The sequence below is a fragment of the Bos taurus genome, chromosome 3, assembly GCF_002263795.3.
Source record: "Bos taurus isolate L1 Dominette 01449 registration number 42190680 breed Hereford chromosome 3, ARS-UCD2.0, whole genome shotgun sequence".
Classification (NCBI taxonomy): domain Eukaryota; kingdom Metazoa; phylum Chordata; class Mammalia; order Artiodactyla; family Bovidae; genus Bos; species Bos taurus.
In genome coordinates this window covers 11,628,739-11,642,933 of record NC_037330.1, presented here as the reverse complement: position 1 = coordinate 11,642,933, position 14,195 = coordinate 11,628,739, and the positions used below count along the sequence as shown (strand labels likewise).

The 14,195-nt window shown below is 39.2% G+C and overlaps 1 protein-coding gene across 2 annotated transcripts; it reads left to right on the top strand.

Annotated features, from left to right (window-relative positions):
* Window positions 1-4,424: 4,424 nt before the first annotated feature.
* CD1B5 (T-cell surface glycoprotein CD1b-1-like) lies at window positions 4,425-10,853 on the top strand. Of its 2 annotated transcripts, none has more exons than XM_059884553.1 (6): window positions 4,425-4,925; window positions 5,151-5,417; window positions 6,083-6,361; window positions 6,582-6,756; window positions 7,305-7,398; window positions 8,443-10,853. In XM_059884553.1, exons 1-6 carry the CDS (start codon window positions 4,865-4,867, stop codon window positions 8,491-8,493), a joined length of 927 nt encoding a protein of 308 aa, XP_059740536.1. In that variant the 5' UTR covers window positions 4,425-4,864; the 3' UTR covers window positions 8,494-10,853. The 2 variants fall into 2 exon arrangements, with proteins under 2 accessions (XP_059740536.1, NP_001180226.1); NM_001193297.1 differs by having other exon boundaries at window positions 4,760-4,925; window positions 6,582-6,860; window positions 8,443-9,043.
* Window positions 10,854-14,195: the final 3,342 nt, after the last annotated feature.

Below are 14,195 nucleotides of genomic sequence, written 5' to 3'. Positions count from 1 at the left end.
AAAAGGGAAAGATTTGTGCAGTATATGGATAAGGTGCTGTGACTGACTGAATGTGTCAAAAGTGGTTTGTAAAGTTTCATGCTGGAGATTTTTCATTGGATAATGCTCCACAGTTTGGCAGACCATTTGAAGTACATAGTGATCAAATTGAGACATTAATTGAGAGCAATAAATGTTATTCAACTTGGGAGATAGCCAGCATACTCAAAATATCCAAGTGAAGCTCTGAAAATCATTTGGGTTAGCTTGGCTATGTTTAATTGCTTTGACATTTGGATTCCACATCAGTTAAGTGAAAGAAAATTCTTGACTATATTTCTGCATGTGATTCTTTATGTTGCAGCAATGAAAACATTTTGTTTTTAAAACAAAGTGTGATGGGTGATGACAAATGAATACTGTACAATAATGTGGAATGTAAAAGTTTATGAGACCAGTGTAATGATACACCAGAATCAACAAAGCTGTTCTTCATCCAAATTAAGTGATGCTGTGTATCTGGTGGGATTGGAAGGGAGTCCTCTGCTATGAACTTCTTCTAGAAAACCAAACAATTAATTACAACAAGTACTGATCCCAATTATATCAACTGAAAGCAACACTCTACAAAAAGCATCCAGAATTAGTCAACAGGAAACACATAATCTTCCATCAGGATAACACAAGAATGCTTGTTTCTTTAATGACCAGGCAAAACCTGCTACAGCTTGCCTGGAAAGTTCTGATTTATCCTCTGTATTCAACAGACACTGTACTTTCAGATTTCCATTTGTTTTGATCTTTACAAAATTCTTCTAATGGAAAAATTCAATTCCCTGGAAGACTGTAAAAGGTACCTAGAACATTTCTTTGTTTAAAAAGATAAAAGTTTTAGGAAGATGGAACTATGAAGTTGCCTAAAAAATGGCAGATGGTAATGGAACAAAATGAATATGTTGTTCAATAAAGGTCTTAGTAAAAATGAAAAAAAAAGTGTCTCTTATTTTTACTTAAAAACTGAAGGAACTTTTTGGCTAATCTAATACTTAACATCAATGATTCTAAAGACATGACTATATTAATCAAACAAGTTTAAGAATGTTTCTATTCGAGAACTGATTTAGTACTGAATACTTCCCAGATCCCATGGATCTGAATTCATCCTCATCAATTTTCTAAATATTTAGAGGCATTTAATTTGCAAGTGCTTACTTTTAAGTTCATTAACTGGAATTCAATTATGAGTTAATTTTCACATGAAGACAGACCAGAGATCTCATAGCTTTTCTGCCTGAGTTATAAAAAACCTCTCTGCACTCTTTCATTTTTTCCCTTGAGTCTTAGGAATTAGAGATGATGTGCATAAGTGTTCTTGAGAGCTCTGATAGAACATTTACATCAAGGCACAAAGGGAGAGGAATACCAGTTCCTTTTCCTGGGAGTGTAGCTGAAGATCTCTTTGATTTTTGCAAGAATATCCTACAAGATGAAACAGAGCTCTAATTACCCACACTAAATTATTCATAGGCAAATAACAAATCAAAGCAATGAAGAAAGGTCTCTGAGAGTTTCAGTTCTCTAGTCCCTGAAAGGGATATTCCCAATGAATGCCCCATCAGAGACAAAATGAATGACCAAGGCTAGTCTAAAAGGGAAAATCCCAACCAATGCTTTGACACAGGTGAAGCCCAATGCAATAGAGAGCTCTGTTACTAAAAAAAAACTCATCTCAACTGGCCAGTGCAAATACTGATACACATACACACACACAAACAGCAAACATGGAAACAAATAAGCTACTGTCATACAGACAGAAAATCAGAGGACATGTAGTCTCATAAGTCTACTTCCACACCCAGATGGAGACCTCAAATAGATTGGCCCAGTTCTTGAAAAAGAGTATACCCAGAGTGGCTCTGAGGGAGACCTGAGTGGCTCAGTTCCTGTCAGGGAAATAGCCCAGATGGAGTGGAGGGATTTCCCAGTGCTAGCTGGAGCAACTTAACCTTAAGTGACACTGAAAGTGGGCTGTAGTTTCAGATGTTTCTTGAATCCAAACAGCCTTTCTTGTGGGGTGACTGGTACCTATCAGAGAGAGTCCCTTCCAGTTTTCTGAGCAAAGTGAGCCCCAACATCTGCTAGGGACTCAGGGAAGGGGCTACTTCTGGTTGACCTGCCACGGGCACAGGCTCCTGGCTGCCTTGCCAAAAATGTTACTGAGCGTAAGTCCAGGTGCCTGAGGCACAGTGAGGTCAAACAAACTGAAATAGACTCTGGAGCAGAGGAAGGTTTTTGCAAGGCCAAGCAAGGAGAGCAGGTGGCTCATGCTCAGCAATCCCAAACTCCATGATAGTTTTGGGGAAAAGTTTTTATAAGCAAAATGTTGGGAGAGGGCTGGAGGATGTGTGACTTTCTTCTGCTTGGTGATGAGGTAACAAGGTGATACTCCAGACTCTTAGGCTCAGTCTGAAGTTGCTATCCTCCACTTAAGTTGGTATTCCCTGTGGAAGAACTCAAAGATTTTGTTATGTCCATTCTTTGAGGAGGAATCAGGACATTTTCTCAAGGCTGCCCTATTGTTTCTTGATTGCTTCTTCTTTTTTTCTGCATTCCCTCCCTTCCCTGATTAGCAACTGTTTGGATCTGCCTTTTGGAACTCAGGAAGGTAAAAGAGGCTGAATAAAGTCTATTTCCTACAAATAAGGGACAGGGAACAGAAAAGCTTTTGTGCCCAGGAGGGTATCAATGTCCTGCTCAATTTCAGTAGTAAATGTAATTTTCAAAATAAAAAATTCCTATGGTTTAAGACAATCTTGTTTATATTACAAACTGTGATATTTATCACATTTAATTCTGAGATTTGGGCCAGATAGAACAGTGCTTTAAATATCTGCATGTACATGATTATCAACGCACACATACACACACTAATACACACACACTCACACAAAGAATGGGTAATGTGAGGTTAGAGAGATGAGGCAAAAGGGATGAGACAAGAAAGAGGGGCTATTGAGATTTATGGGCACAGAGTCCATGATGGCTTGCCAAAATTGTTACCAAACACAAGTTTATGTGCCTGAAGCAAAATAGGACAAATGTAAGAGTTTGAAGCAGAGGAAAGTTTAAACAAGGCCAAGCAAAGAGAATCAGTGGCTAGTACTAAAAAATGTCAAACTCTATGATGGTTTTGGGGAAAAGATTTTATAGGCAAAATTTGAGGGGGGAGGATGGCAGGGTGTGTGACTTTCCTTTGTTTGGGGGTGAGGTAACAGGACAATGTTCCTGGAATCTTGTCTTCATACTGGAGTAACCATCCTCCATCTGTGGTGATGGCTTTATTTCCTGAAGATGAACTTCAAGATTGCTTTGTAGCCTCTTTGAAGAGGAACTCTTCCAAAGGCTGCTCTAATGTTTATTGATTGTTTCTTCTTTCTGCATTCTGTCCCTTCCCTGATGTTGTTGTTCAGTTTCTAAGTCTTGTCTGACTCTTTGTGACCCCGTGGACTTCAGCATGCCACTATCTCCTAGACTTTGCTCAAATCCATGTCCATTGCGTCAGTGATGCTATCTAGCCATCTCATTCTCTGTTACTCCTTTTGCTTTCAATATTTCTCAGCATCAGGGTCTTTCCCAATGTGTTGGATCTTCATATCAGGTGGCCAAATCTTTAGTTTCAGCATCAGTCCTTTCAATGTATATTCAAGGATGATTTCCTTTACAATCACCTGGTTTGATCTCCTTGCAGTCCAAGGGACTCTCAAGAGTCTTCTCCAGCACCACAATTCAAAACCAGAAATTCTTCAGCATTCAGCCTTCTTTATGGTCCAACGCTCATATCTGTACAGGACTACTGGAAAGATCATAGCTTTGACTACAGGGACCTTTGTTGGCAAAGTGATGTCTTTGTTTTTTAATATGCTGTCTAGGTTTGTCATACCTTTTCTTTAAAGGAGCAAGCATCTTTTACTTTCCCTCATTAGTAATTGTTTGAATCTACCTGTTGAAACTCAGGAAACAGAAATGAGGCCACATGAAACCTATTTCCTATAATCAAGGAACAAGAGACAGAAAAGCTTTTGTGCCCAAGAGGATATAACAGTGTCCTGCTAGATTTTAATGGTAAATATAATTTTGATCTCAAAAATTACTATGGCATAAGACAATTTTGCTTAAACTGCAGTATGTATCAAATTTAATTCTGGAATTTGATTTCTAGCTAAAAGAAATGTTTTAAATGAGTTTCCTGCATGTAAATTATTGTTGACACATAAACATATACACATTCACACAGACACACAGACACACACACACACACACACACACACACACTAACACACAAAGGAGAATGCAAGGTTAGATGAGGCAAGAGAGATGTGATAAGAAAGAGGGATCATTTAGACACTTGTAAGAGGTAATGACAAAGTGCCAGAGGAGATGGGCTGTGGGGAGGGTGGTTAAATTGGATGTATAAACCAATGTAACTCTTCTAGATTAAAACAGAGTGGAAGCTGAGCAATTGTTTAATATTACCCTCTTATTTCACAGATGTGGAAATAAAGGATTGGGGAGGTGAAATAACCTTTCAACATCACATGGTAGCTTTCCCAAGGTAATAAATATGAAAAAAGCTGAGTTCAAGGAGAATAGCTGAAAGTCAGAGACATTAAAATAAAATCTATAAGTGAAGGACTAGAGTGGAAATGAGAGGCAGGGTGGGAGCCCAAATGTGTGGGAGGAACGTTTTTCTGTGATGTGGAATGTAGGTCAGAGATTTGTCAGTTGGAAGAGAGAGGAAGTTATTATAGAGGTAGTGAGAAAAAAGTTTGCTGAATTAGAGATCAAATGCCAATTCTGAGAGTCGGAAGTTCTACTTCCCATTGAAATGCTGCTTCTGCCACTTCTATTGCTAGCAGTTATTGTCCCAGGTGGTGACAATGAGGATGGTAAGAGTAACTCTCACTGTTCCCAGCCCAGGTCAGGGGCTCTGAGCAAAAACATGCTGCACCAGCAGTAAGGGTCTGGGCTCTCCTGTCTCCCGCGCGCTCCCCTATTCTGGAGGTTGGGGCTGGAGCCAGGAATGTTTAAGCTTCTATGTTGTTATTCAGACTCTGGGTTCTTTTCCATCCTAATTCTTTCTCCTCACTCTTCTTATCCTTTCACCACCACAGCATTCCAGGGGCCAACCTCCTTCCATCTCATCCAGATTTCAACCTTTGCCAACAGCACCTGGACTCAAAATCAAGGCTCAGGCTGGTTGGATGATTTGCAGATTCATGGCTGGGACAGTGACTCAGGCACTGCCATCTTCCTGAAGCCCTGGTCAAAGGGCAACTTCAGTGATGAGGAGGTGGCTGAGATGGAGGAACTATTCCGAGTCTACTTCATTGGGTTCACTCTGGAAGTGCAGGATATTGTAAGTGAATTCCAGTTTGAATGTGAGTACAGTCCTCTGAACTGGGGATATTCACTATGACTTTCCTCTTTCTTGGTTCAGACTCCCTCTGATCATGGTCCTCTCCTTCTCTTTTTACCCAAGTGTGTGCATATACCCCTCCAGAGTATTGTCCAACTGTGACTCCATATGTCCGCCAAGTATCCCAGATTCTTCCTGTTTCTTGCAGTCTTCTGTGATAGATGAAATTCCTCTTTTGTAGCCAACTCCTGGTTTGTTTGTGCATAGCTTGCTTCTCTCAGATCCTAAGGAAAAAGCTCTTTTTCCTACCTTGTTCCTGAGTGAACTAAAGTGTGACTTCTCCAATCCATTGCTCAAGCAACTGTTGCCTGATCTCTTCTCTCTGTGTAACTCTCCCTTTTACCCTGGAGTGCTGCATTCCTGACTCCATCACACATTGCTCCTCTCCTCTCCTCTTGCCCACCCAACTTCCTTACAAGAGTCCATCTCCACTATTTACAACATGCATACCTCTCCAGAATGCTCGTCTTTCTGAAAAGTCTCTGAGTACAGCAATTGGTTTTTGGGTCATCATTTCATATCTTTGACCTTTCTTTCCATCCAAATCCAAAGTCCCATGTCCTTTCCCCATATCTTTCTTTCTTGTGTGTTTTAAAATCACTATGTCTCTGTTTTCTTTCTTTATAGACCCGTTTGTGATTCAGGGCATAGCAGGTTGTGAGCTGCATTCTGGGAAGGTCATACAAAGCTTCTTGAGAGCAGGTTTTGGAGGACTGGATTTCATGAGCATCAAGAATCGTTCATGTGTGCCTGAGCCAGAGGGAGGCAGTGATGCACAGTGGTTTTGTGTATTCATTACTCAGTACCAAGGCATCTTGCGTATCATAGACACACTCCTCTCAGAAACCTGCCCCCGATATCTCCTGGGTGTCCTCGATGCAGGGAAGGCGGAACTGCAGAGGCAAGGTTAATCCTGTTTTCTCCCCAAGACTTTCCTATTTCACTTCCCACCACCTTCTTTAAATTTAAGAGTAGGAGGTACCTATGAAGAGAGGGGTTTAATCAATACATTATTTGGTTTCCAAAGAAGTGGAAGAGGTCATTGTCCACACTTGTGGGTTTCTGACTCTGTATGCTCTAGATCAGAGACATAACTTGATACTCTTTCTACCCCTTCCTACCCCAGTGAAGCCTGAAGCCTGGCTGTCCAGTGGCCCCACTCCTAGGCCTGGCCGCCTACTGCTGGTCTGCCATGTCTCAGGATTCTACCCAAAACCTGTGCGGGTGATGTGGATGAGGGGTGAGCAGGAGCAGCCTGGCACTCAGCAAGGAAACATCATGCCCAATGCTGACTGGACTTGGTATCTCCGAGTAACCCTGGATGTGGTGGCTGGGGAGGCGGCTGGGCTGAGTTGTCGAGTGAAGCACAGCAGTCTAGGAGACCAGGACATCATACTGTACTGGGGTGAGAAGGAACTGGGGATGTGAGAAGATGGTCCTCAAGAACAGAGAGAGGGCCTGGGGAAGGGGAGGGATTTGATGGGGCAGATACAGAGAGACGGAGGGAGAGGGGGAAGAAAGAGAGACAGAGGGAGAGGTAGGAAGGGAGAGGAAAAGAGAGAAAGATAGAAATTGAGGTTTATTTCTGGGACTACAGTGCTGAAGGAATGAAAATAATGATCTAAGGTATAGAATAGGTAAGAATGAAGGACTATTGACTGGGTGGGATGGGGCAAGAAGGAGAGACTAAGGGTGGCTGTGACTATATGACATCTGGGAATAAGAGAAAGGGAACCAGAGATGTCCGTAAGCAGGTAATGGTGCTGCTGACACTCGGGTGGGCAAGAGGGCCAGAAGAACTAGTGAATGGGTTTGAAGTGACATCCTTGTGTCCTCTCCATATTGCCAGGACACCCCAAGTACATTGGCTTGATATCTGTGGCAATAATAGTGCCCTCCTTGATCCTTTTGATATGTCTTGCATTATGGCTTTGGAGGCGTTGGTGAGTTTTCATTTTTAATCTTTCCTTTCTGTCCATTCTCTCACTCATTCCATTTCGTCTACTACATCATTCTAGTCTCAGCATTTCCATCAGAACTTTTCCCCTTTCTGCCCAACTCACTTTTTTATGTAAATCTAATTTTTTTAAAGTTATGGTAAAATATACATGACATAAAACTTACCACATTAGTAATTTTAAACATAAAGTTTAGTAGGATTGAGTACATTCACATTGTATGCAACCAATCTCTAGAACTCTTTTCATTTTGAAAAACTAAATGTCTATGCCCATTAAGTCCCATTCCTCATTCATTGCTCTTCCATCCCTTGGCAACCTTCATTTTACTTTCTGTCTATAGAAATCTGACTGCTTTAAGTAATTCTTATAAGTTAAATCATCACTATTTTTCTTTTTGTGACTGCCTTATTCCACGCAACACAGTGTCCTCATCATTCATTCATGTAGCAACACATATTAGTATTTCTTTCCTTTTTAAGACTGTATAACAAATTTTATCTATTTATCTGCCAATGGAAGCTTGAGTTGATTCTACTTTTTGGCTATGTGAATACTGCTGCCATGAACATAGCTACACAAATATCTGTTATGTAGAGTAATTTTGTTTGCTTCTGTTCTTTTTTATTTAATTTTTTTTGTCAGAATATAGTTGATTTAAATATTGTGTTACTTTCTGTTGTACAGCAAAATGAATCAGTTATACATATATCCACTCTTTTTAGAATAGAATATGTGGGAATAGAAATTCCCACATAGATCATTACAAAGTACTGAGTAGAATTCCCTGTGATACACAGTAGGTCCCCTGTTAATTTTCTATTTTATATATATTTATGCGTATGCGTCAATTCCAATCTCCCAATTTATCCTTCACTCCCTTTCCCCTAGTAACCATAAGATTGTTGTGTAAAACTGTAACTCTATTTCTACTTTGTAGATAAATTTATTTGTATCATTTTTTAAATTCCACATGTAAGCAATGTTATAATTTGTCCTTTTCTGTCTGACTGCTTGTGTTCTTAACAGGTCATATCAGACTATCTTGTGAGCCCTCGCCGTGTCTTCTTTCCCATTTAGAGCAATTACCCAGGAGCCCAGAAACTCAGGTTGACAGCTCAGGAGTCACTCTCATTATATTTCATCAAATGGAAATGGCAACCCACTCCAATGTTCTTGCCTGGAGAATCCCAGGGATGGGGGAGCCTGGTGGGCTGCCGTCTATGGGGTCACACAGAATCAGATACGACTGAAGTGACTTAGCAGCAGCAACCATCATATTTGATCAAATCAGTGTTCTGATAAGCTTTAGATAAATCATAATTCATACTCTGGTGGAAAAATGATAAAAAATTGTACATTATAAGACAATATCACTAGTAGAATCCACATAGATTTCAGATGTGAAGTGTGAGAAAGAATGTATCTCAGACTAAATGAAATGATGTACAGGACTAAATTGTGACATCCCTTTGGCTTCTTATTTTATAACATTTTTTTTTTACTCCTACTGAAATATCATTTGTCAAAGTGAGCTAACTGTATTTATGCCAAGATAATCATATTTGCAGAGATGACCAGCATTTTAACTTAATTTCACTGTATCTGCTTGGATGATTTTCTATCTTGGAGAAGCTGAGCTCCTTCTTCCTCCAGGAAGCCTTCGTTGGTCCTACAATAGAAGTAACCATCCCTTGACTAATGTCATGCAGAGATCTACTTTCCTCTTTACCCAGAACATTGCAGTTCTTTATGTTTTTCTTTTTCTTCTTATGCGTTCTTTGAAAGAAAGTTCTTTGCAAGGCTTGCTCTAAGTGAATCCTAGGCAAGATCTCTTATGTATGTGTTTGTATAGTAAAATAATCTGAGTTGATTGCCATGTTAACAGTCTTTTTTTTTTTTTCAAAATAATCTCCTTTTTTTCCTTTTTAGTTAATATTCTGAATTTTCCTCTTACTAAAACATATCATACTCTCCTTATTTCTACCCTGAACACTTCTGAAGAAAACTACTTGTGCCGATACTGTATCTATAGTTTGCCTATAAAAATTCACCAGAGAAATATCTTGTTCATCATTATTTAGTGAGCATGAATGACAGGCAGGATGTGGAAGGGGTAATGGTGCAGGTGGATTGTTAAATATTCAAGCAAATGAGTCAAGAGGACTTTCCTTGCTCTTAGGGGCTTTGATATCTTTGTTTTATCATGTCAGTTTTATCTCTGACTTTTGTTTACATTTTCTTTTTTTTTTTTTGCCTATTTCATACTTTTATAGAAACTTCTTTTTTTTTTTTTGGCCATACCACCTGGCATGGAGGATCTTAGTTCCTTTACCAGGGATGTAACATGTGCCCCCTGCATTGGAAGCATGGAGCCTTAACTGGTGGACTACCAGGAAAGTCCTGATACTCTGTTTTAAAAAATCCAAACTCATTTTAATTAAAACAGCAGATGGTGTAGTGTTGGGGGCCAGAGTGAGGTACTCCGCCCATGACAAAGGTCATGAGGAAGGAGGCTCGACATACGCAAAGGCGGGATCGAGCCTCAGGAGTCCCCCTGGAACTCCTCGAGCATCTACCCCCATAACCAGAGCCTGCCTACTTTACTACTTTGTGCTCTTACCTACACCTCTGACTTTACGGGGAGCTGTCCCCAACCACCTCTTTCGGAGGAGTTAACCTAGAGCTCCAGTCAATAAAAACTCTTGGGTGTGACAAGAGTGTTTTAACCTACAAACTCCTCTGAAGGTTCTCTGGCCTGCCTGACAGGCTTGTCTGGCCACATGTGATCGCTCACAGCCTCCCAACCGTGAGAGGCACAAGATGCTTTAAACCTTCTAAAAACAGGTTCCTTAGAAAAGTTAGAAAACTATTAGTATAAGTATAATGGGCTAATTAGAAATTGTGTTGGTGAAGGGTTTTTCATTTGTTGAGCCAATGTTTGTTGCTAAGTCTCCATATCCCCTGCCCTTACACACATTAATGAATATATAGAATTAACCTTTGATATTAATCACGTTAGACCTTAGGCTAAGTAAATTCTTTCCTTAACTAAAACCCACTACACCCTCACCCTGTAGGAATGTAACTTTATTTGGGTGGCGTCTGTTTTGAGAATAATCAGCCCTGGAGAAATAAGTGTCCTGATTGACTGACCGCTGTCACAAGGAGAGGGTCGTAAATTGTCAGCAGGCCCCCCTGGCCAGAAGATGATGTAACACCCCTAAGACCTCTGTATACATTTGTGTGAAGCACCTGACTTTAATAAAAGTCAGGACTGCTGTCCCCACGTGACTTTTGTATAACATCTTAGTGTATAAAAACAGACTCTGGAAAATAAAGAATTGGGATCAGTTTCTCGAAATACTGGTCTCCCCATGTCGCTCTCTCTCTCACTCTGGTTGAGTCTCCATCTGGAGCGCCGAACCCACCGTGCTTACTAATTATGCCTGGGCTTCTAAGATCCGACCGGGGAGGCCTCAGTGTCTCCTCTCCTTTGGGAGAACGGAAGGACGCCTGCGGCCTACGTAAGTGGTGCAAACTTCTTGTCTTGAAGTTTTATTGGTCTCCCGCGTAAACCAAGCCACTCAGCCTCTTTTCTCCACTGAATTTTCCTACTGAGCTATCCTTATTCTATTACTCTTTATATCTCTAATTAATATCTAATTGAAGCTATTGTATCCTGATCTTCGCCTACGCTGTCTCTCCTTCGAATACCCTGGATCAGCCGGGGCTGGTCCCCGGCAGTGTAGAATATGAGTATATTTTTTGTAGGACTTGGGAAAGGAGGTTAGAGAAAGCAGAAGTTTTGGAAAAGCCAGGAGTGTTGGAAGCAGTTCTGCCACCTGAATATTTTAGGACGATGTGGACTTTAGGATTCAGGCAGGGTAGGGAATGACTAAAAACATATTTTTTCCTCCTCTCTATTAGCATATATGGTTGTTTCTCCAGGATGCATTAAACTCCAACTCCAACCACTCTTACAGGATAGGTATGCTGTTGTATGCTTCACTGCACCCTCTGCTAAGGCCAGGGCCCTCATCAGTGTGTTTCTTGGAGTGTGGACTATGAATCAGCTGCAGCAGTAGTGCCTGTGAGCTTGTTAGAAGAAATTTTCAGGCTCCCATTCTCTAAACCTACTGAAACAAAAAATCCTGGAATGGGGACCAGAATTCTGTTTGCTAATAGGCTTAGGTTATTTGGATGTACTCTTAAGTTTAAGAACCTCTTGTCTAAAGATTTCTCAAGCCCTAAACTTCTGACACTTTGGGCTGATTAATTTTTTGATATTGAAGCTTGTTCATTGGACTGTAGGATTTTTAGCAGTATCATTGACCTCTATTCACTAAATGCCAATAGCACCTTCCCAGTTATAATAAAAAAAATATATTTTCAAATATTTTGAAATGTCCCTAGGGAGCAAAATTGACCCCAGATGAGAACCAAGATCTGAGATAATGAACAGCATTTCACCTCCTCCTGCAATACTTGGTTGGAATAATTGCTGATCTGACCTTATGGAAGTCTATAGTTATATTTGGTGTTTGAAAAAGGAGGAACTCTCTCTTCGTCTGGATGGTATAATGCCTTCAAAGCTCCAAGTTGATATAGAATTTTGTTCCATGGGTAAAGCTGGCCCAGGAATGAAGTTCTCAAATATAACAGAATAATGACAGAATCAAAGAGTAGATCAGTAGACTGACCTACTTCTGGATATTTTAGTCAATGAACACAAGGAGTTTTATTTTTCTTTGTAAAACAGCTAAGTTAGAGTTTTATTTGCTTCAAAGTTCTGTTGTTATTCTGCTTTCTGGTGTTTTGCTACAACTGCCATATCCTTTTTACACCTTTCCTCTTTTTCTTTACTCTTCTCATTCTCCTCCTTCCCCCATGTCAGCCTTCCTCAGAGGTGGCTTCTTGAACTTATGGTTTTCCTCTAAAAACCTGACCTTGGAAAATATTAATTTACTCATGAGTTTAACTATGATCTCTGGATGAGTGACTTTCAGAAATAGGTCTTAAGTCTTAAAATACGAGGGCTTTGTATGAGAGTATGCAGGCACGTGTATGTGTTTGCATGATGTTTTTTCTTAATATACTGAAATATTAAAAAAAATATTTTGCCTTTGTTGCCAGTATCTGTGTTAAATTGACTTATTAAGTTTAATATTTTATCTGTGGATCCTTTTGGATTTTCTGTGCATACTCTTATGACAACTTTAAATAAGAAAATTCCTATTGCTTCTTTCAATCCTTATGCTATCTTTTATTGAATTTTCTTGCCCAGTTGTATTCATTATGAATGTCATTACACTGATGAATAAAATAGACAGCTGGCATTCTTATCTTTTTACTTGGATAAGAATTACTCAAGAATTAGTATGTTATAATTTCTATAGTATTTCATGTATGCTTTTTATCAGATTAAGAATAGTTTCTTTCAAAGTTGCTAAATTTTTTTTGTTATTATATTATGAATAGCTAGGGGCTTATTCTGCATTTCTTGAGATAACAAATTGTTTATATCTTTCTTTTACTTTTAATGCCATGAATCACACTTTTTGATTCTCAAATGGCAAAACAAAAGTGTGTTTCTAAAACTTATTTTGTTTGTAATATATTGTGTAGATTCAGTTTGCTAATCTTTTATTTACAATGTTTCATTTTTTAAAATTCTTATAATTTTCTCAAGAATTATTTCGTTGAGGGTTTTTTGCCTCATAAATTGAGACATCTTTCCTCTGTTTCTATCCTCCAGGAAAGTTTTTATTTTTTTATTTTATTTTTCTTCATATTAAAAAAAATATTTTGGAGGAAGAGTTTTAAGTTTCACTGCTAATTTAAAAAATAAAATTATTTTTTCAAGTTGTCAATTTCTTTTTTGTGTCAACTTTGGTAAGTTATGTTCTAAAAGAATTTGTACATACAGATGGCCAACAAGCATACAGAAAGATTCTGAAAATTGCTAATAATTAGAGAAATGCAAATCAAAACTGCAATGAGGTACCACTTCACACCAGTTGGAATTGCTATCATAAAAACAACGACAACAACAACAAAAACACAAATAACAAATGCTGGAGAAGGAGAGTGTAGAGAAAAGCGAACCCTCATACATTTTTGCTGGGAATATAAATTGGTACAGTTACTATTTAAAACAGTATGGAGGTCCCTCAGAACAACTAAAATAGAGTTGCCATGGACTTCCCAGGTAAGGAATCTGCCTACAATGAAGGAGACACAGGAGATGTGGATTCAATCCCTGGATTGGGAATAACTCCTGGAGGAGAGCATGGCAACTCATTTTAGTATTCTTGCTGGAGAATTGCATGGATAGAGGAAATAGGCAGGCTATAGTTCATGGGGTTACAAAGGGTTAGACACACCTAAAATGACTGAGCATGCACACATATGGTACATATATACAATGAAATATTATTCAGTCATAAAAAACAATGAAATAATGCTATTTGCAGCAACATGGATGGACCTAGGGAATTATCCTACTAAGTGAAGTAATTCAAAAAGAGAGACAAATATATGATATCACTTTTATATATGGAATCTCAAATATGACACAAATGAACCTATCTATCTATGAAACAGAAACATATTCACAGACATAGAGGACAAACTTGTACTTTTCAAGGTGGGGTGGGATGGGGGAGGAATGGATTGAGACTTTAGAATTATTGGATGCTCACTAAAATATAGAATGAATAAACAACAATGCCCATAGCACAGGGAACTGTGTTCAGTATCCTGTGATAAACATGATGGAA